The sequence below is a fragment of the Heptranchias perlo genome, chromosome 3 (assembly GCF_035084215.1).
Source record: "Heptranchias perlo isolate sHepPer1 chromosome 3, sHepPer1.hap1, whole genome shotgun sequence".
In the NCBI taxonomy this organism is placed as follows: Eukaryota; Metazoa; Chordata; class Chondrichthyes; order Hexanchiformes; family Hexanchidae; genus Heptranchias; species Heptranchias perlo.
The window spans coordinates 120,079,955-120,102,715 of record NC_090327.1 but is presented as its reverse complement, the minus strand read 5'-3'; the positions used below and the strand labels follow the sequence as shown (position 1 = coordinate 120,102,715).

Sequence of the window (22,761 nt, the reverse complement as noted above, 5' to 3'; positions counted from 1 at the left end):
TTTTAAGTTAGCAAAATGAGCATAACCTTTTACCTGTGAATGTGAGTTACTGGTATTTAATGTATTTAGATTAGGTTTTACTGGTTTATGGTTTTCATGAAAAAAATGGATGGAATTGCAAAACATGACACCTGAACAGTGCCACCAGTGGCCCTAATTATAAGTGGGCAGTATTGTGGAATGTGATTCCCAAGACACCAGTAAAGAATCTTGGAATTGCAAGTAATAGAAATGGAATTTGACACTCAGTTGCCTACAAAAAAGACAAAACATGTCAGAGTTATACAGCACGGATAGAGGCCCTTCGGCCCATCGTGTCTGCGCCGGCCATCAAGCCCTGTCTAATCTAATCCCATATTCCAGCATTTGGTCCGTAGCCTTGTATGCTATGGCATTTCAAGTGCTCATCCAAATGCTTCTTGAATGTTGTGAGGGTTCCTGCCTTCACAACCCTTTCAGGCAGTGAGTTCCAGACTCCAACCACCCTCTGGGTGAAAAAGTTCTTTCTCAAATCCCCTCTAAACCTCCCGCCTTTTACCTTGAATCTATGTCCCCTTGTTTTCGAAACCTCAACAAAGGGAAAAAGCTCCTTAGTATCCATCCTATCTGTGCCCCTCATAATTTTGTACACCTCAATCATGTCCCCCCTCAGCCTCCTCTGCTCCAAGGAAAACAAACCCAATCTTCCCAGTCTCTCTTCATAGCTGAAGCGCTCCAGCCCTGGTAACATCCTGGTGAATCTCCTCTGCACCCTCTCCAAAGCGATCACATCCTTCCTGTAGTGTGGCGACCAGAACTGCACACAGTACTCCAGCTGTGGCCTAACCAGTGTTTTATACAGCTCCATCATAACCTCCTTGCTCTTATATTCTATGCCTCGGCTAATAAAGGCAAGTATCCCATATGCCTTCTTTACCACCTTATCTACCTGTTCCGCCGCCTTCAGGGATCTGTGAACTTGCACACCAAGATCCCTCTGACCCTCTGTCTTGCCTAGGGTCCTCCCATTCATTGTGTATTCCCTTGCCTTGTTAGTCCCTCCAAAGTGCATCACCTCGCACTTTTCCGGGTTAAATTCCATTTGCCACTGTTCCGCCCATCTGACCAACCCATCTATATCGTCCTGCATGGTTCTCTGACTGGGCTATAACAGCTCCTCACCAAACAGAGTTTTCACCATGGTTCTCTAATGAATTTCCAGTAAGGCAGGAGTGTCCAAACTATGGCCTGTGGCTGTCTATTTTTGCTTAAATTTCTTGCTTGTTAGTTAGTCCTGTTTGTTTTGTGGGCCTGGAAATTTGGAAAGAACCTGTTAGGATTTATCCACCAACAAGGCAACAATACTAATACAGAACACCCAGATCTGTTGGCTTCAGCAGCTTGAGATATCTATACATATTAGTGAGGCTCCATAGTATGCACTTAAGTGACCTGTGAAGACACAGAGCTTCGATACTGCTGCAATAAGGCCTCCCAACATTTCACTGCGACATCAAATAACTCCTAAACATTTGGTATAGCACTTCTAGATGTTGAGAGAAGAAGCACAATAAAAATTCACATTGGAGGAGTAAATTCAACTCCTGCATTCAATTATTACTGCCTAACATATCACAGGATAATGCAAGTTTTAAAAAAATTATTCGTTCATGGGATGTGGGCGCTGCTGGCGAGGCCAGCATTTATTGCCCATCCCTAATTGCCCTTGAGAAGGTGGTGGTGAGCCGTCTTCATGAACCGCTGCAGTCCGTGTGGTTGCCTGCTTATGCCGATTAAGGCACTTTATTAGTCAGCCTTCAGCCCTCCCACTTCAGAATAAAATCTTAATTTTAACCATTTTTTGGAGAGCAGTATTGGCATAACTGAATGTCTTAGGCAAGTAGCAAGCATCTCGAGTCAGAGATCTGAAGTCCTATTACTTAAATAGACCACGCAGCCTTCAAGATCTCTTTCACCCAACAGACCAAGGCCAATCGGCAGCATCTCTGCATCTGATTTAAACTCTGCAGTGGAAGCCTGAGCTGCCAATGGAGGGATTGTTTCCATTTTTAAAAAATCACAGCACTGGAGTCGTAGAATCTTTGAATAATTACAGCACAGAAGGAGACCCATCGAGCCTGTGCCAGCTCTTTATAAGAGTAGTCCAGTTAATCCCATTCCCCTGCTTTTTCCACATAGCCCTGTAAATTTCTTCTCTTCAAATATTTATCCAATTCCTTTTCAAAAGCTATGATTGAATCTTCTTCCACCACCCTTTCAGGCAGTGCATTCCAGTTCATAATTACTTGCTGTGTTTTTTAAAAAAAAGTTTTTCCTCACCTCCTCTCCTCTGGTTCTTTTGCCAATCACCTTATATCTGTGCCCTCTGGTTCTCGACCCTTCCGTCAATGGGAACAGTTTCTCTTTATTTACTTTATCTAAACCAGTCATGGTTTTGAATACTTCTATCAAAGCTCTTCTCAACCGTCTCTGCTCTTAGGAGAACAACCCCAGCTTCTCCAGTTTATCCACGTAACTGAAGTCCCTCATCCCTGGAATCATTCTTTTCTGTACCCTCCTAAGGCCTTCACATCCTTCCTAAAGTGTGGTGCCCAAAATTGGACACACTACTCCCGGTTATGGCCGAACCAGTGTTCTATCAAGGTTCAACATAACTTCCTTGCTTTTGTACTCTATGCCTTTATTTACAAAGCCTAGGATCCCGTATGCTTTTTTAACCACTTTCTCAACCTGTCCTGCCACCTTCAAAGATTTGTGCATATATACCCCTGGTCTTTCTGTTCTTACAATTCTAAAGGGGGTGCATCATTTAATTTATATTGCCTCTCCTTGTTCTTCCTGCCAAAATGTAGCACTTCACACTTCTCTGCACTAAATTTCATCTGCCATGTATCTGCTAATTCCACCAGCCTATATGTCCTCTTGAAGTCCATTACTATCCTCCTCACTGTTTACTACACTTCCAAGTTTTATGTCCTCTGCAAATTTTGAAATTGTGCCCATTTCCCCCTCAAGTCCAAGTCATTAATATATATCAAAAAATGCAGTGATCCTAGTACCAAGCCCTGGGAAACACTACTGTATACTTTCCTCCACTCTGATAAACAACCGTTCATCACCACTCTGTTTCCTGTCACCTAGGAAGGTTGGAGAAGCAGAGCAATAGCTACTGGGTAGGTGCTATGCTCCTTTAGCACTGTGATAATTAAATAGAAACTTTTTCTTTCCTACTGAGCGCAGCCCTACAGGAAAGAGGAAATTTTAGATTAGCAGTTGGAGCAAGGATTCCTCCAGTGCTGTAAATATTTAAATGGCAGTTCTCTCTCCCAACTTCAGTCCTGGCTCCGTTGCTGGTTAAACTCTAGCAGTATCTCTTATGCCTGGCTATTGCCAACCTCTTTGAAATCTCTGCGTTTAGGCTCGTACAAGGAGAGAATGTACATTCTATATCAAGCAAACAAAATCTCTTGTCTGAGTGTATTCCTCGGTATCTTGTTTCGGAGACTGTTCATCATGGTGATGGATTTCTGCTTGTGTCGAGCATCTGGCTGACCAAAAAACATAATTGATCTAAAATTTATGGCCCCGTAGAATAAATCTTATCTGTATATAAAATGACCACGCTTAGGCACAGACATGCATGCACACGTACACACACACTTTTAATCCCAAAGATGGACATCCGTTTCTCATCTTAAGCTCGATCTTTATACGGTGATCCTGGGAAGGTCTGGGTGAGAGTATACTGGCCACGGTTGGAAATGGCAGATCAAGCCCCCTGTGCCAATCAGTAATGTAAGGAATCTTACAACACCAGGTTATAGTCCAACAATTTTATTTTAAAATCACAAGCTTTCAGAGATTATACCCTTCGTCAGGTGAGTGAGTGAACAAGAGGTTCTCAAATCGCATATCTTATATTAGGCTGGGACACCATCACACCAATCAAAAGGTGTCATTGGTGTTCGGACAGGTTAGCCACGGAAAACAGTAGGTCACAGTATGCTGAATACACATTGTGTCAAATTACACAGACAGAGAGAAAGAGACCCAAAAGGCAGAGAGAGAGAATATTAAAAACAGATAACTTTTTTTCCCCCTTGCTGGTGGGGTTACGTGCAGCGTGACATGAACCCAAGATCCCGGTTGTAACCGGTACCACGGTTACAACCACAGGGAAGTCTATCGTCAATTTGTCCGACCACACCCTTCAACCAGACGAAATCGAAGATCTCAGCCGAGGGCTCAATTTCTGCCCCACCACCAAAATGGACCCCATCGGTCTCGCGGCGGACACAGAGGAATTCATCAGGAGAATGAGCCTCCGGGAATTCTTCCACAAATCCCAAGATTTCAGCAGCGAACCCAATGAGACAATCAACAATCCGGAACAGCAGACCGAGGGATCCGCGGTACAGCAACCGAAGAAGAAAGAGTCAAACTGGACTCCTCCGGAGGGTCGCTGCCCTAAGCTTGACATGTATGCTCAAGCTTTCAGGAGATGCGTCAATGCCAGATTCATCAGCCGCATTCACAAGACAGTCCAGAATGTCACCCGAGCACAACGCAACGCCGTCAACGCTCTCAAGACCAACCGCAACATCGTCATCAAACCAGCGGACAAAGGAGGAGCCATTGTCATACAGAACAGACGGACTATTGCAAAGAAGCATACCGACAACTGGACAACCAGGAACACTACAGACAGTTACCCGCAGATCCGACCAAAGAACACACCCACCAGCTCAACAAACTGATCAAGACCTTCGATCCAGACCTTCAAAGCATCCTACGTGCTCTCATCCCACGTACTCCCAGCGTGGGAGACTTCTACTGCCTCCCAAAGATACACAAAGCCAACACACCTGGACGTCCTAGCGTATCAGGCAACGGAACCCTGTGAGAGAACCTCTCTGGATACGTCGAGGGCATCCTGAAACCCATCGTACAGGGAACCCCCAGCTTCTGTCGCGACACTACAGACTTCCTACAAAAACTCAGCACCCACAGACCAGTTGAACCAGGAACACTTCTCACCACGATGGATGTCTCTGCACTCTACACCAGTATCCCCCACGATGACGGCATCGCTGCAACAGCCTCAGTACTCAACACCAACAACAGCCAATCTCCAGACGCCATCCTACAACTCATCCGCTTCATCCTGGATCACAATGTCTTCACCTTCGATAACCAGTTCTTTACCCAAACACACGAAACAGCCGTGGGGACCAAATTCGCACCCCAATACGCCAACATTTTCATGCACAAGTTCGAGCAGGACTTCTTCACTGCACAGGACCTCCAACCAATCAGGTCAGCTATGAATATTTATATACTTTTTGCATTATGGTTTGGGTTTTGTTTCCAGAGGGAGCATAGCAATCTCTTGCAGCTGTTGGGGGTGAAGGGAGAGAAAAATGCATTTACAGCAATGTAGGGTTTGTACAAATCGTCACATTTGCACTTTAAAAAAAAATCTATACACTGAATTCAAACTAATAGTGTGGACGAGCTCTACGTTTTTATTAAAGAAAACATCGTCAAATACCTTGTAGAATTTCCGTGGCGGTTTCCCATATCTACCATCGTAACTAGGGCGGAAGGTCAGTTACATCGAAACTACAGCACAGAAACAGGCCGTTCGGCCCAACTAGTCTGCTGGCATTTGTGCTCCACACAAGCCTCCTGCCTCCTTGCTTCATCTAACCCTGTCAGGATACCCTTCTATTCCTTTTTCCCTCATGTGCTTATCTAGTTTCCCCTTTAATGCATCTATGCTATTTGCCTCAACTACTCCTTGTGGTAGCATGTTCTATATTCTTAACACTCTTTGGGTATAGAAGTTTCTCCTGAATTCCCTATTGGATTTATTAGCGACTATTTTATATTTATGACCTCTAGTTTTGGACTCCCCCATAAGTGGAAACATTTTCTCTTTATCTATCCTATCAAACCCTTTCATTATAAAGACCTCAATCAGGTCATCCCTCAGCCTTCTTTTCTAGAGAGAAGAGCCTCAGCCGGTTCAGCCTTTCCTGATCAGTATATCCTCTCTGTTCTGGTATCATCCTTGTGAATCTTTTTGCACCCTCTCCAATACATTTATATCCTTTCTATAGTGTAGAGACCAGAACTGTGAACAGTACTGCAATTGTGGTCTAACCAAGGTTCTATACAAGTTAAACATAAACCTCGTTTGCATCACTTCATTGCCTGTAAAGAGCTTTGTGACGTCCTGAGGTTGTGAAAGGCATGATACAAATCCAAATTCCTTCTTTCTTTCTCCAAGGTTTTCCGCTGATCTTATGCCAAAGTTAAGGTGGAAACTGCGATAACCCCGGTGGGAATTCTACCCTTCATTAACTGGTTCAAAATTACTTTGGCGGGGGGAAGGATTTCCCCAAAATGGTGATTGCTAGAGGTCATTCAAGATGCAGACCTTAATAGGAAAGTTAAACAATAAAGAGAATAGTATTTTCTCTTGGTTCTGTCATAGAATCATAGAATAATACAGCACAGAAGGAGGCCATTCTACTCATCGTGCCTGTGCAGCTCTATGGAAGAGCTATCCAATTAGTCCCACACCCTGCTCTTTCCCCATAGCCCTGCAAATTCTTCCCCTTCAAGTATTTATCCAGTTAATTCCCTTTTGAAATTTGCTATTGAATCTGCTTCCACCACCCTTTCAGGCAGTGCATTCCAGATCATAACAACTCACAGCGTAAAAATGTTTTTCTTCATGTCGCCTCTGGTTCTTTTGCCAATTACCTTAAATCTGTATCCTCTGGTTACCGATCCTTCTGCCACTGGAAACAGCTTCTCCTTATTTACTCTATCAAAACCCTTCATGATTTTGAACACCTCTATCCAATCTCCTCCTGACCTCTTCTAAGGAGAATAACCCTGGCTTCTCCAGTCTCTCCACGTAACTGAAGTCCCTCATCCCTGGTACCATTCTAATAAATTTCTTGTGTACCACCTCTAAAGCCTTGACATCCTTCCTAAAGTGTGGTGCCCAGAATTGGGCACAATACTCTAGCTTGAGGCCTAACCAGTGTTTTATGAAAATTTAATGTAATTTCTCTGCTTTTCAATTCATCCCTCTAGAAATGAAACCCAGTGCTTGATTTGCTTTTTTTATGGCCTTATTTACCTGCGTCGCTACCTTTAGCGGTTACATTTTCTTACATAGGTATCTTATTTAAGACCCCTAGTTTTGGTCTCCCCCCACAATTGGAAACATTTTTTCTACGTCTACCCTATCAAGTCCTTTCATAATCTTAAGTCCTCTATCAGGTTACCCTTCCGCATTCTCTTTTCTAGAGAAAAGGGGCCCCAGCCTGTTCAGTCTTTCCAGATAGTTAGAACCTCAGTTCTGGTATCATCCCTGTAAATCTTGTTTGCACCTTTTCGAGTGTGCCTCTATCCATTTTATAACATGAAGACCAGAATTGTGTGCAGTCACTCTTTTCACTCTCAGTGACAATTTTAAATCGATGACTCCCTCGACACTGACTCCCAGAGAGGAAATAGTCTTTCCCAATTCGTCCCATCAAAACCCTTCATAATTTTAAATTTTGGTTTACATTCTGTTGCAGGATGTTTATGTTTTACTCTACCTTGCTGACCCTTATTTGGTCCTTTTACTAAAAATCATGCAGTTCAGTTGATACCTTTTTGGTATTTTTAAGTCTTAGCTTTCGAAACTAAGTTGCTTTGCACATAAAATGTCAAACTGCTGCCGATCTACAGAAATGGCGTGACGCAGCATTAATGCCAGGAGCTGGCTCCTGCAGTCTGACTTTTTAAGGATTGCACTGCAATGGGGCCTGTGACAACCATCCCTCGAGGGGTTGCATTTGATAAGTTGCAGATCCACGCGTTTCATTCTTCAGGGGTAATGTGCTTCTCTTCCTTAAACAGCAGTTGATGCTAGCTCAATTGTTAATTTTAAATCTGAGATTGATAGATTTTTGTTCACCAAAGGTATTAAGGGATATGGGGCTAAGGCGGGTATATGGAGTTAGGTCACAGATCAGCCATGATCTCATTGAATGGCGGAACAGGCTCGAGGGGCTAAATGGCCTACTCCTGTTCCTATGTTGAAAGCCAACACACCCGGACGTCCTATCGTATCAGGCAACGGAACCCTGTGTGAGAACCTCTCTGGATACGTCGAGGGCATCCTGAAACCCATCGTACAGGGAACCCCCAGCTTCTGTCGCGACACTACAGACTTCCTACAAAAACTCAGCACCCACGGACCAGTTGAACCAGGAACACTTCTCACCACGATGGACGTCTCGGCACTCTACACCAGTATCCCCCACGATGACGGCATCGCTGCAACAGCCTCAGTACTCAACACCAACAACAGCCAATCTCCAGACGCCATCCTACAACTCATCCGCTTCATCCTGGATCACAATGTCTTCACCTTCGATAACCAGTTCTTTACCCAAACACACGAAACAGCCGTGGGGACCAAATTCGCACCCCAATACGCCAACATTTTCATGCACAAGTTCGAGCAGGACTTCTTCACTGCACAGGACCTCCAACCAACGCTATACACCAGATACATCGACGACATTTTCGTCCTATGGACCCACGGCGAAGAATCACTGAAGAGACTACACGATAACATCAACAAGTTCCATCCCACCATCAAACTCACCATGGACTACTCCTCAGAATCGGTTTCTTTCTTGGACACACAAATCTCCATCAAAGACGGGCACCTCAGCACCTCACTCTACCGCAAGCCCACGGACAACCTCACGATGCTCCACTTTTCCAGCTTCCACCCTAACCACGTCAGAGGCCATCCCCTATGGACAGGCCCTACAAATACACAGGATCTGCTCAGACGAGGAGGAACGCGATGGACACCTACAGACGCTGAAAGACGCCCTCGTAAGAACGGGATATGACGCTCGACTTGTCGATCGACAGTTCCGATGGGCCACAGCGAAGAATCGCATAGACCTCCTCAGAAGACAAACACGGGACGCAACCAACACAGTACCCTTCGTCATCCAGTACTTCCCCGGAGCGGAGAAACTACGCCATGTTCTCCGCAGCCTTCAACATGTCATCGATGACGAACACCTCGCTAAGGCCATCCCCACGCCTCCACTACTTGCCTTCAAACAGCCACCCAACCTCAAACAGACCATCGTTCGCAGCAAATTACCCAGCTTTCAGGAGAACAACGTCCACGACACCACACAACCCTGCCACGGCAACCTCTGCAAGACATGCCAGATCATCGACACGGATACCACCATCACACGAGAGGACACCACCCACCAGGTACATGGTTCATACTCCTGTGACTCGGCCAACGTTGTCTACCTCATACGTTGCAGGAAAGGATGCCCCGGAGCATGGTACATTGGCGAGACCATGCAGACACTGCGACAACGGAAGAACGGACACGGCGCAACAATCGCCAGACAGGAGGGTTCCTTCCCAGCCGGGGAACACTTCAGCAGTCAAGGACATTCAGCCACCGATCTTCGGGTAAGCGTTCTCCAAGGCGGCCTTCGAGACACACGACAACGCGAAATTGATAGCCAAGTTCCGCACCCATGAGGACGGCCTCAACCAGGATCTTGGGTTCATGTCACGCTACACGTAACCCCACCAGCAAGGGGAAAAAAAGTTATCTGTTTTTAATTCTCTCTCTCTCTCTCTCTCTCTCTCTCTTTCTCTCTTTCTCTCTCTGCCTTTTGGGTCTCTTTCTCTCTGTCTGTGTAATTTGACAGTGTATATTCAGCATACTGTGACCTACTGTTTTCTGTGGCTAACCTGTCTGAACACCAACGACACCTTTTGATTGGTGTGATGGTGTCCCAGCCTAATATAAGATATGCGATTTGAGAACCTCTCTTCACTCACTCACCTGACGAAGGGGATAATCTCCGAAAGCTTGTGATTTTAAAATAAAATTGTTGGACTATAACCTGGTGTTGTAAGATTCATTACATTTGTCCACCCCGGTCCATCACCGGCATCTCCACACCAATCAGTAATGGGATTGCTCCTTCTAGCAGACACTGCAGTGTAGTTTGACTCGACATTTTGATTGACGTTTTCTTTCCTGATTCTGATTATTAATAATATAAGCCACTGAATTGAGATGAATAAGTGGGATGTCTGTTTTGGTTTGACAACTTGCTGGGGACTGATTTCCTGCAATATATTTTTTACGGACTGATGCGCTGTTTTAGCAGGATGCTGATTTGCAAACAATCCACTTAGGTTTGATTAGTTGCTTCACCTGTTGTGTTTGTCAGCAAACTGCCTAATCAATCCTATTGGCACGGGTTGTGGGAATTGATAATGAGCTGCAGTACTTACTACTTAATCTTTTCTATTCAGCACACATACTGGTCCTATTCACACTTGCCTGTTTTGTTCAAACCAATAAAATGGCATCAGGTTCCCCCATTGCCACAAAATAACAATCAGTTGCTGATAGTCAACAAGGAAGGCACCACTAAAACAATTGGTTCCCTACTCCTACTGGCAGAGATGTGAAATTAATCACGCAGCAATCTGCCAGGTGGAGTTTGGGTCTCCGTTAACAGCTTGAGTCCTTAGAGACGGGTGAATAGAATGGCAGATTGAAAGACTCAAGATGACTGCACTCCTCTGAGACACCTAGATCTCAGAGCTGATTGAAATGCTGGAAGTTTGAAGTGTTTGAAGATCACAGTCCTTCAAGTTTTGATATTTTTTTCTTTGCAAATAGTTTTTTTTAACCTTTTTTATTTTTCCCTTTACTTCTGTCTCCTCCTTTGTTCAGTTTATTTCATGTTGGTATTTCTTAAAAATTCTTTCCTCCAGCCCTACAACCCTCCGAGATCTATGCACTCCTGTGCACAATTCTGGCCTCTTGAGCATCCTAGATTTTCTTCATCCCACCATTGGTGGCCGTGCCTTCAGCTGCTTCGGTCCTAAGCTCTGGAATTCCCCCCTCCCCCCTCCAACTCCTCTCTCCTTTTTTAAGACACTCCTTAAAACCTACCTCTTCACCTCTCCTAATAAATATCTCCTTATGTGGCTTGGTGTTAAATTTTGTTTGATAACACTCCTGTGAAATGCCTTAGGATGTTTTACCACATTAAAAAGGTGCTATATAAAAGGCAAGTTGATGTCGTTTCCCACACTTATGACTTTTTTCCGCCATTATTCCTGTGTCTTCAGCTTCCGTTCTCCCTCCCCATCTCCCTCCAAGAAAGAGTAGGATAGTTCAGGGTTCAAGGTTGTGATCCTGCCTAGTTATAGAATCCGACAGCACAGAAGGCAGCCATTGGGCCCATCATGCCTGTGCCAGCTCTTTGAAAGAACTATCCAATTAGTCCCACCCCTTGCACTTTCCCCATAGTCCTGCAAATGTTTCCTTTTAAAGTATTTATCCACTTCCCTATTGAAAGCTGCTATCGAATCTGCTTCCACCACCCTTTGAGGCAGCACATTCCAGATCATCATCAACGTGCTGCTTAAAACAAATGTCTCCTTATGTCCCCTCTGGTTCTTTGCCAATTATCTTGTGTCCTTTGGTAGTTGAAGTATTGTTGGCAAGAAACAAACTTGTAATCATTGCCGTAAGGAAGTGAAGAGAAACGAGTGGAGATGAGATCCTCGTATCCAATGTATATAAATGTTTAGCCTCCTTCTATCCTTGTACAAGGGAGGGGAAAATCCATCATGGTTCCCATTGCTGGATTGCTCTCCAGTGACCTTTCTGTAACTTGCATATGTGTGGCTGTCAGGAAAGGACATAATCAGGCTTGATGAGCTTCTACAGTCGAATAGCCTGCCAGTTCTCATGAAGAAAATCCACTTGGGTGAAGTATAGGAGGGCTGTTTGTGTCCATGAAACTGTACGCTAGAAAAGGGGGAAAAAATATACCTTCCTATGCCTCTAGGTTGCTATAGTATCATTGAGTCAAGTCTCACACACTTGGCAGCAGCCTCCCCCGCCGAGTATAAATAATCCAACCTACCTTATTCTGGCCGCAGAAGAGATTGACTCTTTCAAGTGTCCCCACCTGCTGTCAGAACCTGGGCTTGTAAATGTACCGAGCTGGCATCAAAATCAGTAATAGCTGATTGGGAAGCAAGCCATTAAACAAGTTGGGGACATTCATGTAGAAGAGCTGTTTTCTGCATTCAATCAACCTCTAGTGGGCCTGGAGGAGACCAGCAGCAGACCTCAAATCTAAAAATGGGAAAGTGGCACAGGGAAATCATCTGTTTTTCTCTCTCTCTCAGGACCCATAATGTGAAAGGGCCTTCTGATAGATATTTTCATTATACACAGAGGTGCAGTAAAGATTGTAATAGCTTTTCTCCCACCTCCTTTTGAAGCAATATCCAAACCTGTTGCTAGGACAGGTTCTACTGAATTATATTGAAATGTAATGTAGCTACAGTGAATTTTAATTTGTTTCAAAGTGCTTTTTTCATCTTGATATGGGGGTTATTGCAAACCTGATCTGTTTTAAAGCTGCAATGTCGTATTGTCTGTTGTGATCGTGTCAATGTTCCACTTCATTGGTTAAGTTTGTGTTACCTCTGCTTTTCTCTTTTCTAATAGTTTACTTTTATTTTCTCTCTCTCATAAAATCCGTCTGTCTTCCCCCCCGCCCCCCCCCCCCCCAAAAGAAAATCCTCAAAGGTAGATTGCAATAAAATATTCTCCCTAAATCTATTCCAATGCACAAAATATCCGATATACAGCCACTGTGACAGTTCTTCACCCACCTCAATACTCCTTCAAAACATAAGACACAATTGAGAACAAAAATCACATTTACCCATAAATGTAACAGTCCCATCTTTTAATCGTTCCCAACAACTACCTTTTCTCTTTCCATGACTGGCTGTTGACGATTGCACCGAGCCCCACCAATAGCCTCAAGCTTGGGTATACTCCTTAGTTAGCAGAGAGGACCAGGTGTATCTATGCCTCATACTCCATGCTCTGGCCCAGGTGAGGCCCCACATGAGCAGTAAATCAAAGACCCAAGAACTACATTTTCCTGCTCTTTCATTGCCTCAAATCTGGCTCTCTCCTCTCCATCTGCCCAACCTGAGTGCTCCAGTTTTGCTTCGTTCCCTCCCTTCTTTCCATACCTGCTTTGAGTGCTTCCATTCCAGTGCTGCTTTGCTGCACTCTGCTCCCTTCCTCCTAGGTCAATCGGAGATCTCCAGCTCAGGTCTGCTTCCTCCTTCACGGGCATGTCCCGGGTGGTTTGACTCAACTCGACCTCTTCCTATGCAGCTCCACTCTAGGATCTCAGATTTATTCTAGTCCCTCCCTCACAGGTCTATCCTGAGAGCCACAGTTCTGTTCCTGCCCTCCCTTATATGTACATTCTAAGTGCTCTGATCAACTTCACAACTTCACTCCCTCCCTCCTTCCAAAGCCCACTCCATGTCCTCTGTCTTATCATTGAGGGACAAGCCTCTGATGGAAGATGTGTTTAGAGACATTTGGGATGACTTAATTAACCCTGTTCTCCTTGCTATTTATAGGTCATTGGTAATTTTTGATTAGTGGTTTTGGTTTTATTTGGTGATGGATTTTTCTTTACTTCTTGTTCATTGTTACATTTCCTACCCGTTCAGTTCTGATTTGTTGCTGCTGTAGGAATATAAAATTTGAGCCAATGAAGTGCAAATGCGACTGAAATTTGCACGTATAATGTTAGAAGTGTGATGCGCAATCTGTGCTAGATACATATAGGGACATAGATTCTCGACACCCATCCTTGATGTAACGGTCGCTTCTCTTGTCTGTGCTTTTTGGAAGGAAGTAGAATCTCTACAAACTGTAAAGAACAGTGAAGTGTTTTGCATGTTGTACCCAGTAGAATTGCTGTCCCTCTAGTAATTCAATCAGTGTCGGTGAGATTGCAGTAGGCTTTGTTCAGCCAGAAGGGCAAGTGTGACAGATGACAAACTGCTCAGAGCTGGCAGTGTCCAGTATTTCTCCTAAAGACTCACCAAAGCCACTAATAACTCCCAAGCACGAAATTACCTTGAGGCAAACAAGGCATTTAATAGGAAGGACACCCTGATAAACAGTTCACAACAGAACTGCTAAAGCCTAATGACGGAAGCTCTAAAGTAGTGCCCAATAAAATAAAAGTTGCAGTTTGCATTTGAAAAAAATGGTTTCTCTCCTTGTAGGGTTTTAAGTCCACCCAATAAAGATGATTATCTTCAGCAAAAGTTCTTAAATGGGAGGCAGGAGTCGCTTGGTCCATGTGTTATAAAAAATTAAACTTACCAATCAATGCAATTTATGTTTTGCTAATGTTCGACATTAATGAAGAATGCCTTTAAATATCAGTTTCAAGTTTGTGATCTGACTTGAATGTACAAAATGCATGTGACGGCCTATCCTGTATAATGGCAGTTTAGATTATAGAGTCATAGAAATTTATGGCACAGAAGGAGGTCATTCGGCTCATCGTGTCTGTGCCGTCCGAAAAAGAGCCATCCAGCCTTACCCCACTTTCCAGCTCTTAGTCTGTAGCCATGTAGGTTGCGGCACCTTAAGTGCATATCCAGGTACTTTTTAAATGTAATGAGGGTTTCTGCCTCAGGCAGTGAGTTCCAGACCCCCACCATCCTCTGGGTGAAAACATTTCTCCTCAAATCCCCTCTAATCCTTCTACCAATTTTTAAAAATTTATTCATTCATGGGATGTGGGGGTTGCTGGCAAGGCCAGCATTTATTGCCCATCCCGAATTGCCCTTGAGCCACCTTCTTGAACCGCTGCAGTCCGTGTGGTGAAGGTTCTCCCACAGTGCTGTTAGGTAGGGAGTTCCAGGATTTTGACCCAGCGACGATGAAGGAACAGTGATATATTTCCAAGTCGGGATGGTGTGTGACTTGGAGGGGAACGTGCAGGTGGTGTTGTTCCCGTGTGACTGCTGCCCTTGTCCTTCTAGATGGTAGAGGTCACGGGTTTGGGAGGTGCTGTCGAAGAAGCCTTGGCGAGTTGCTGCAGTGCATCCTGTGGATGGTACGCACTGCAGCCACAGTGCGCCGGTGGTGAAGGGAGTGAATGTTTAGGGTGGTGGATGGGGTGCCAATCAAGCGGGCTGCTTTAAATCTATGCCCCCTGGTTTTTGACCTCTCTGCAAAGGGAAATAGGTCCTTCCTATGCATTCTATCTAGGCCCCTCATAATTTTATACACCTCAATTAAATCTCCCCTCAGCCTCCTCTATTCCAAAGAAAGCAACCCCAGCCTATCCGCATCTTATGAATGTTTTATTATTGGATCTCCATGGCATTTCCCGCAGTGATCTCGCAGGCGCTACTGTTTTTAATGTGGGTTACCTTGCCCCGACATCAATCAACCCTTCTCTTCCAGGTAAACCAGGATGGCCAGCCAACAAGAGTTCTTTCCTTTCTTCTTCCCTCCCCACAGTGGTCTTCTGCACTCCGATGAATTTTGTCTCCAACCCAACACGTATGGGCTCGATTTTTAACCCCCCCCCCCCCAGCCCAGTGAGAATGGTGTGTGGGGATGGGGTTAAGATCAAGCCAAGTCCATTTACTGGCCTGAGGTTGCTCTGTTCCCACCTGACGATGACATATCTTCGCCAGCTTTGAAGGTGACCCATACTTCCGCTGCAGGCAAGCAAGGGCCTGATTTAAATTCAAAAGTCAAGGCCCGATGATGTCATTGGTGCCGCAACGTGATCTTAACGACGAGTCAGGGGGTGGCCCGCCTGCCCACATTAAACCCGACAGCCCAACCATGGCAGGAGGTGCTGAGTGGCCAGAGGTGGCCAAGGCAAGTTTTGAAATATAACTTTTGTGCAAAATCCTCGTGGACCAGAAGGAGCAGGAGTGCCACGCCCCCCCCCCCCCGCCCAAGACCTCACAAGGAGTCCTTGAGCCTCCCTAGCCCTGGCCTAGCCTCTCCCTTTCCCTGCTGGCATCGGCTGCTAAAGCCCTTGCCCAGCGCTGAGGTTATGCTGAGGACCGTTCCTTTGGGTCCCTGTCCTGATCTGATTTCCCGCTCCAGCACTGACGTCAGTCCTGCCGGTTTTAGGTGGGAGACAATGCTGGAATATTTAAAATGACCCGGGCCTCACGCTGAGATCCCCGTGGAGCGTTTCCCTCCCGCCTGTCCTGAATGTCAAAGCCTATATTTCACCTTTCCTCACACCTCTAGTCAGTATCTGTTTCCTTTTCTTTCTCTTCACTCTTGCAGTCAGTCAGTCTCTCTCTCTCTCTCTCTCTCTCTCTCTCTCTCTCTCGCTTCCCACCGCTGTTTCACCTTTCATTTTCTTCTTTTTTCCTACTCTGTTTCTCTCCAATGTTTTTTTTCCCTTTCATGCTGCCTGCGAAGGTGATGGGATATGATGAGGAGGCCAGGCAGCTGAAGGAGTTTAAAGTGAAGGAGGGAGTGGGCAGCTGTAGCAGAGAGTGGACGGGGTCAAGTGATATAGCATCAGTCATTGCTGGAAGTGGACCAGTACCTTGGGAGCACTGAGCCGGTGGAAGTGGAACCTGTGCCTCAGGCAGAGACTTTTATATTAAAAGATAAAGTATGTTTCTTTGTGCATACATTGGAGGCCTGTCTGTGATGCTTGTTGGGAATTGAATTCTTTTACATTTGAAATCAGCTTCAATGCAGTGTGCAAGTTACTGAACCATGGGGAGACATCTATACATACATAATAAACACACCAGGTTTTTTACATAACCAGGATACCGTTTTGTTGTGAAACATACTGCCATTTTAGACATAAGCCATCTGTCTTTCAGATGAGATGTTAAATCGAGGCCCCTTCTGCCGTCCCATGGCACTATTTCGAAGAAGAATAGGGGAGTTCTCCTGGTGTCCTGGCCAATATTTATCCCTCAACCAACATCACTGAAACAGATTATCTGGTCATATATTTCATTGCTGTTTGTGGGACCTTGCTGTGTGCAAATTGTCTCCTGCATTTCCTACATTACAACAGTGACCATGCTTCAAAAAGTACTTCATTGGCCGTGAGGTTGTGAAAGGCGCTATATAAATGTGAGTTCTTTCTATATTTAATGTACATATTTCAAAGCATGATATCTCATGAAAGGGATTTGCCACATTAATGGAGATTGCCTCCCCACTTTTAGATTGTCTAGTTTTATTTTTTAAAAGGGTTACTGAGTAAAAATTAGTTGTAAAGGCCTTGATATCTATGCAGTGGACACTTTGTAACATGAAGCTTTAGGCATTTCATTAATATAGCTTTTAAGTTATAGCTTTATGCTGATTAGTGACTTATTGTAGTAGCTATTACTTATCAGCAGATGTATGCAGTAAAGATCAATTGGAAATAGAGCCTGAGGAGTTTTGTCTAAATGTTAATCTGAAATGAATGAAAAGTTCTAAAACTTTTTTTTGGTGGGGGAGGAGGGAGTGGGGAAGAGTGGGCAGATCTTGAAATCTCCTAATATCTTTTGAATTCTCAAGGCTCTCCTTTTCATGTGGCTCAGATGCTGTTTTTTAAACTTGGTGTTACAATCTTGGAAAGTTAATGTGAATTCTACTGAAACAGCAGCTTGAGGGGTTACCTAGTAATACAAAAGGAATCAGTATGTGATTGACTTTATTAAGAGCAAAACCCATTTCAGCTGTGAAGTGTACTTAAAGTTAAGGGGATATTATGAGGTCAGTGTAATCTATTTAGACCTGTTCAATTGAAAACCACAGCCACAGTTCTAACACAGCATGTTGTCTATTAATCATTTAATACTTGTCAGCTGTGGCTCAGTGGTGGCACTCTCGCCTCTGAGTCAGAAGCTTGTAGGTTCAAGTCCCATTCTAGAGGCTTGAGCCCATAATCTAGACTGACACTAGTACAGTAATGAGGGAGTGCTGCATTGTTGGAGGTGCCATTTTTCAAATGAGACATTAAACCGAGGCCACATCTGCCCTCAGGTGGATGCTAAAGATCCCAGGGCCACTATTTTGAAGAAGGACAGGGGTGTTCTCTGCAGTGTTATGGCCAATATTTACCCCTCTACTAACATCACTTTTAAAAAAAAAATTAGGTCATTACCTCATTACTGTTTGAGGGACCTTGCTGTGTACAAATTGGCTGCCGTGTTTCCTACATTACAACGGTAATGTACTTTATTATGCATTTAAAAATAATCAATTAGATAAGACATTATAAAGAACATTAAACATGAATTAAAACTGAGTGAAGTAGTTTTGTTGATTGCTTAGTGAATAAAGGCACCACCCAATCTTATACGTTGCCAAACTATGCAGTCCAGTAGATCCCAGGTTCAATTCCTCGTCTGCGCTGTGTTAACTGCTCAGCAGTGGCAGTAGTTGGGGTTCTACGCTTCCTCCTCAGTCACCCTGGATTGGGGGAGGGAGGGGGTAAAATCTACCAGAATTCTCTAATGATCACCACCCAGTGTCTTATGCAGAAAAGCAATTGCATGACCATTGGGCGAGGGCAGGATCGAACTTGGCTACGCTGTTCTTCACGATCACATAGCCTGGTTTCACTGTCCCTGGTCAGGCATGAGGAATGATCACCTGGGTGAGGTAGCAGAAAATTGGTGGTGTCTATGAAACTGTACTGAAACGTGCATTGACGCCTTCAGGGGAGAGGAAGGGAAGAAAATTGGCACCAAAGAAAAGCCCTGTGGAAGGTAAATTGATCCATTGTCGTTTGGGATCAATCAAATGAAGCTGGCGCTGGAAATGGAATACAGTCTGACCTAGGCTTTAAGGTCAAGGCTAATGCATCTGACTCCACTCTTCTACAAAGGTGGAAGCATGACGCATCTTTTAAATGAAGCTTGAGAGGACTTGAGGTAATGTCTACAAGTGCCTGTGGAAATAAGAGCCTTACTGTTTTTAAAAAAAAATCTCCTGTGGTTGAAATCTTACAAAGTAGTAGATTGTTGCAAAAGATCAATTTAAGATTAACTTTGGGATTCTTGGAAGTCAGTAACTTCATATATAAATAAATAAAACATAGAAGTTTCTTTGCCATGGGCATAATTTTAAATAGTAAATATGCACAGAGAGAGAGAAAATATCAGACCAAAATGTTAAATGTGTTCAAATTGTCTTACTTTCAACACAGTATGCTGGCAATGAGCTTTGCCTTTAGAAGCCAACCTCTAGTTATTTGTCTTAAGAAACCTTGCTGCCTAGGCACAGTGAATACTAATTCAGAAGCAAAGTAATACGGATGCTGGAAACATGAAATAAAAACAGAAATTGCTGGAAATACTCACCAAGTCAGGCAGCATCTGAGGAGAAAGAAACAGTGTTAACGTTTCAAGTTGATGACCCTTCATCAAAACTGGGTGAATACTAATGCCTGCTGTAGGCCACCTCCAATCCTGTGCTGTATTGATTTAAAACCGAATGGTTTGAGAGCTGGCATATGCATTCGGGATTATGGTGTCAACTCTTTGGTTATAGGGCAGCATTTCAAGAGTCCATTAGTGAACTCGAGGTGGCATCCAAAAAAAAGATTCACAGTCCCCAGAAAGGTGTAGGGGAACTGTTTGAGACCTGCGATGGGTAGATGGTTTGCGTTGTATTTTAGTTAGCAGAAGGCAGAGTCTTTGGTAACCATGAATGAACACAAATATTGAAACATCCATGAATTTTTTGTGGGTTAAATTAAATCATGCCTTAAGTTCACACAGTCGTCAGATAGGCCTTTTCTGAATTGGTTTGATGTGAAAGAACTTTATTCTCTGAGCCTCTTTGTTAAAATGTGAACTCCCACAAGTCGGGGTTTCTAAAATCTCTTGAAGAAAGACTGTGGATATAGATGGTATTTTTTGGGGGAAGAATAAGGGGGAATGCTCCTTATCCAATTAGTTTCTACCTGTTAAATTCAAACATGACTAAACATCTACACCATCTATTTTCATACTGGAGTCTCCATACCCTAGACGCTATTAAATAAAATATAGTAAAATAACATTTAAAAAATAGAGATGGTAACACTAGACATTGCACGTAATATAGGGCCTGGTATTGAAATGAGTTAAGATACTTCACACACACAATAGTTGCAGATTCAGGTGGAAGATATCTTATTATAAGATAAGAATAACTGTAGTGATTTTTGTTATGTCTCTCCGACAATGGGGAAGAAATTGCTCAGAGCGTTGAACGTTGTTGAACTGGATGATTCTGATTCAGACTTTGTAGGAATTCAGTTTAGGAGGCAGCTAGAAACAGAGGGGGGAATTTTACCACCGCTGCTTCCCACCCTCAACGACGGTTGGGTGGGGTTTGGGGTTAAATTGGTAAATATGTGAATCCCGACCCCAGCCTTCTGCGAACAGGACTATTTCTGGTTTAACCATGGCGAGTTTGGGGGTGTCTGAGTAACTTGCTCTGGAGAGGCGGGTCCATGATTATAATATTTAAATGAGGCTCCATTCCTTAGATTTTGGGGGCTATTTCAATTTAATGGCTGCAGGCTGGGTTTCGCAGGGCTTGGGAAGCCTGGCAGCTGAAGGAAGGCGAGAGCAGATGGATCCAGCAGCTAAGTGCTGTTTAGAGCGCTGCTCATGGGCCAGGAGGAGCAGGAGTGCTTCCCCCAGCCCCTCAAACAAATCTTCTGCACAATCGTCACGCCCTCTCGCGCAATCGCCATTCCCCCCTTTCTCTTTCCCCCCCCCCCCCCCCCCCCTCCCCCTGGCAATCTGCCAACTGACCAAACAATGGAACAGGAGTGGACCATTTAGCCCCTTGAGCCTGTTCTGCCATTCAGTGAGATCATGGCTGATCTGTGACCTAACTCCATATCCCTGCCTTAGCCTCATATCCCTTAATACCTTTGGTTAACAAAAATCTATCAATTTCAGATTTAAAATTAACAATTGAGTTAGCATCAACAGCTGTTTGTGGAAGAGAGTTCCAAACTTCTACTACCCTTTGCGTGTAGAAGTGTTTCCTAACTTCACTCCTGAAAGTCCTGGTTCTAATTTTTAGGCTATGTCTCCTAATCCTAGACTCCCCAACCAGCGGAAATAGTTTCTCTCTATCTACCCCATCAGTTCCCCTTGCTATCTGGAAAACTTCGATGAAATTGTCCCTTGATCTTCTAAATTCTAGGGAATTGTGTAATCTCTCCTCGTAATTTCAACCTTGGAGTCCAGGTATCATTCAAGTAAATCTACACTGCACCCCCTCCAAGGCCAATATATCCTTCCTAAGGTCTGGGGCCCAGAACTGAACACAATACTCCAGGTGTGATCTAACCAGGGCTTTGTATAGCTGTGGCACAACTTCTACCCCTTTGTATTCTAGTCCTCTAGATATAAAGGCCAGCATTCCATTAGCCTTTTTGATTATATTCTGTAACTGTCCATGGCATTTTAATGATCTATGTATATGGATCTCTAAGTCTCTTTGAACCTCCACTGTTTCGAGCTTTGCACCATTTAGAAAGTACTCTGATCTATCCTTTTTAGGTCCAAAGTGGATGATCTCACACTTGCCTACATTGGGCAAAACTATGGCAAATGGATTTCATTCATTTAATATATTAATATCTCTGTAATTTTATGCTTCGATCTGCACTGCTTACTTTTTTTGTGTCATCGGCAAAGTTGGATATGTGCCTCTCTATCCCCTCATCTAAGTTGTTAACAAATACAGTGAATAGTTGAGGCCCTCCCCGTGTTCTGCCTCCCTCCCACACTCTGAGCCCCCTCATTATGCCCCAATCTTCTCCGGTTACCAGGGCAGATCCCGGCTGTGGCCTCCTACTGCTTGCTTTCCCAACCAGCAGTTGGCCATTCTCTCAATCTGCCGTTAAATTCGGCAGGGCTTCCGTGTTCCCGGCATCTTTGGGTTTCCCAGCCGCAAACACTCGCCTCCGCTCTCGCCCTGCCTTCCTGTAAATAACGGGACCAAAGTCTCTGTTAAGTGCAGGAAGAAATTTGTGTTTGAGTTGTCATTGGTTATTCTGATCATGTCTTATTTATTCTTTAGCTGTAGCTGAGGTGAAACTTCGAGAGGATCAGTACACTCTGGATCATTTGTGTGTCTTTGGCATGTACAATTATCTGCACTGTGATAGGTGGTATCAAGACAGTGTCTATTATATCGATCAGCATGAGAGAATAATGCATCTGGCTATCACTTTGGTAAGTTTGTCTTATTGTATCTGTGTTTAATTCCTTGAAACTACATATACTGTAAGTTTGTGAAGAATTGAGAGATTACACCTTTGTCTTCATAAAGGAAAATGTCAATTCAAATAACTGCTCTTTCTGTGGAAAAAGTAGCCGGAAAGAGATGAGTTTGACTTGATATTGAATCGTTGCAACAGATTTTGGTAACTTTCCATCTTTAAAATCGACTTTTTCTTCATTAAGGAACTGCGAACCTGCAGCACATGTGCACACACTGAAGTAGGTCTTCATTGTTGGTCTAAGGGAAGAATTACTTCGCTAACTTTTTAAATTAAAGTACCACATAATAGGTTCCATTACAGCTGTACTAATTATGCTTGTGACTGGATATTTTCTCCCTTCCATTCTCTGTCGCAGCTAATATGGACAAGTATGACATTCTGGACTTCAGTAATGGATTAGCCTATGGAAAAGTGCGATCAACGCAGAAGTCAGTTAGACGCTTCCCCTCTCACATCCTCTTTTTTCCTTTTGCGGCACAATTTGCATTTTACACAGTCATATGGCTTCTGACCAACAGCTATCAAAAACTCT

General features: G+C 44.0%; 1 protein-coding gene across 3 annotated transcripts in view; it reads left to right on the top strand.

Annotated features, from left to right (window-relative positions):
• Window positions 1-22,761, top strand: part of nudcd1 (NudC domain containing 1) — a 113,241-nt gene that overhangs the window by 11,750 nt on the left and 78,730 nt on the right. For 2 of the 3 annotated variants that reach the window (XM_067981777.1, XM_067981784.1), the window contains one exon: window positions 22,025-22,179. The exons of the other annotated variant lie outside the window; for it this stretch is intronic. In XM_067981777.1, the coding sequence (XP_067837878.1) occupies window positions 22,025-22,179 (155 nt within the window). The remainder of the gene's footprint in view (window positions 1-22,024; window positions 22,180-22,761) is intronic. 3 annotated transcript variants of the gene reach the window in all.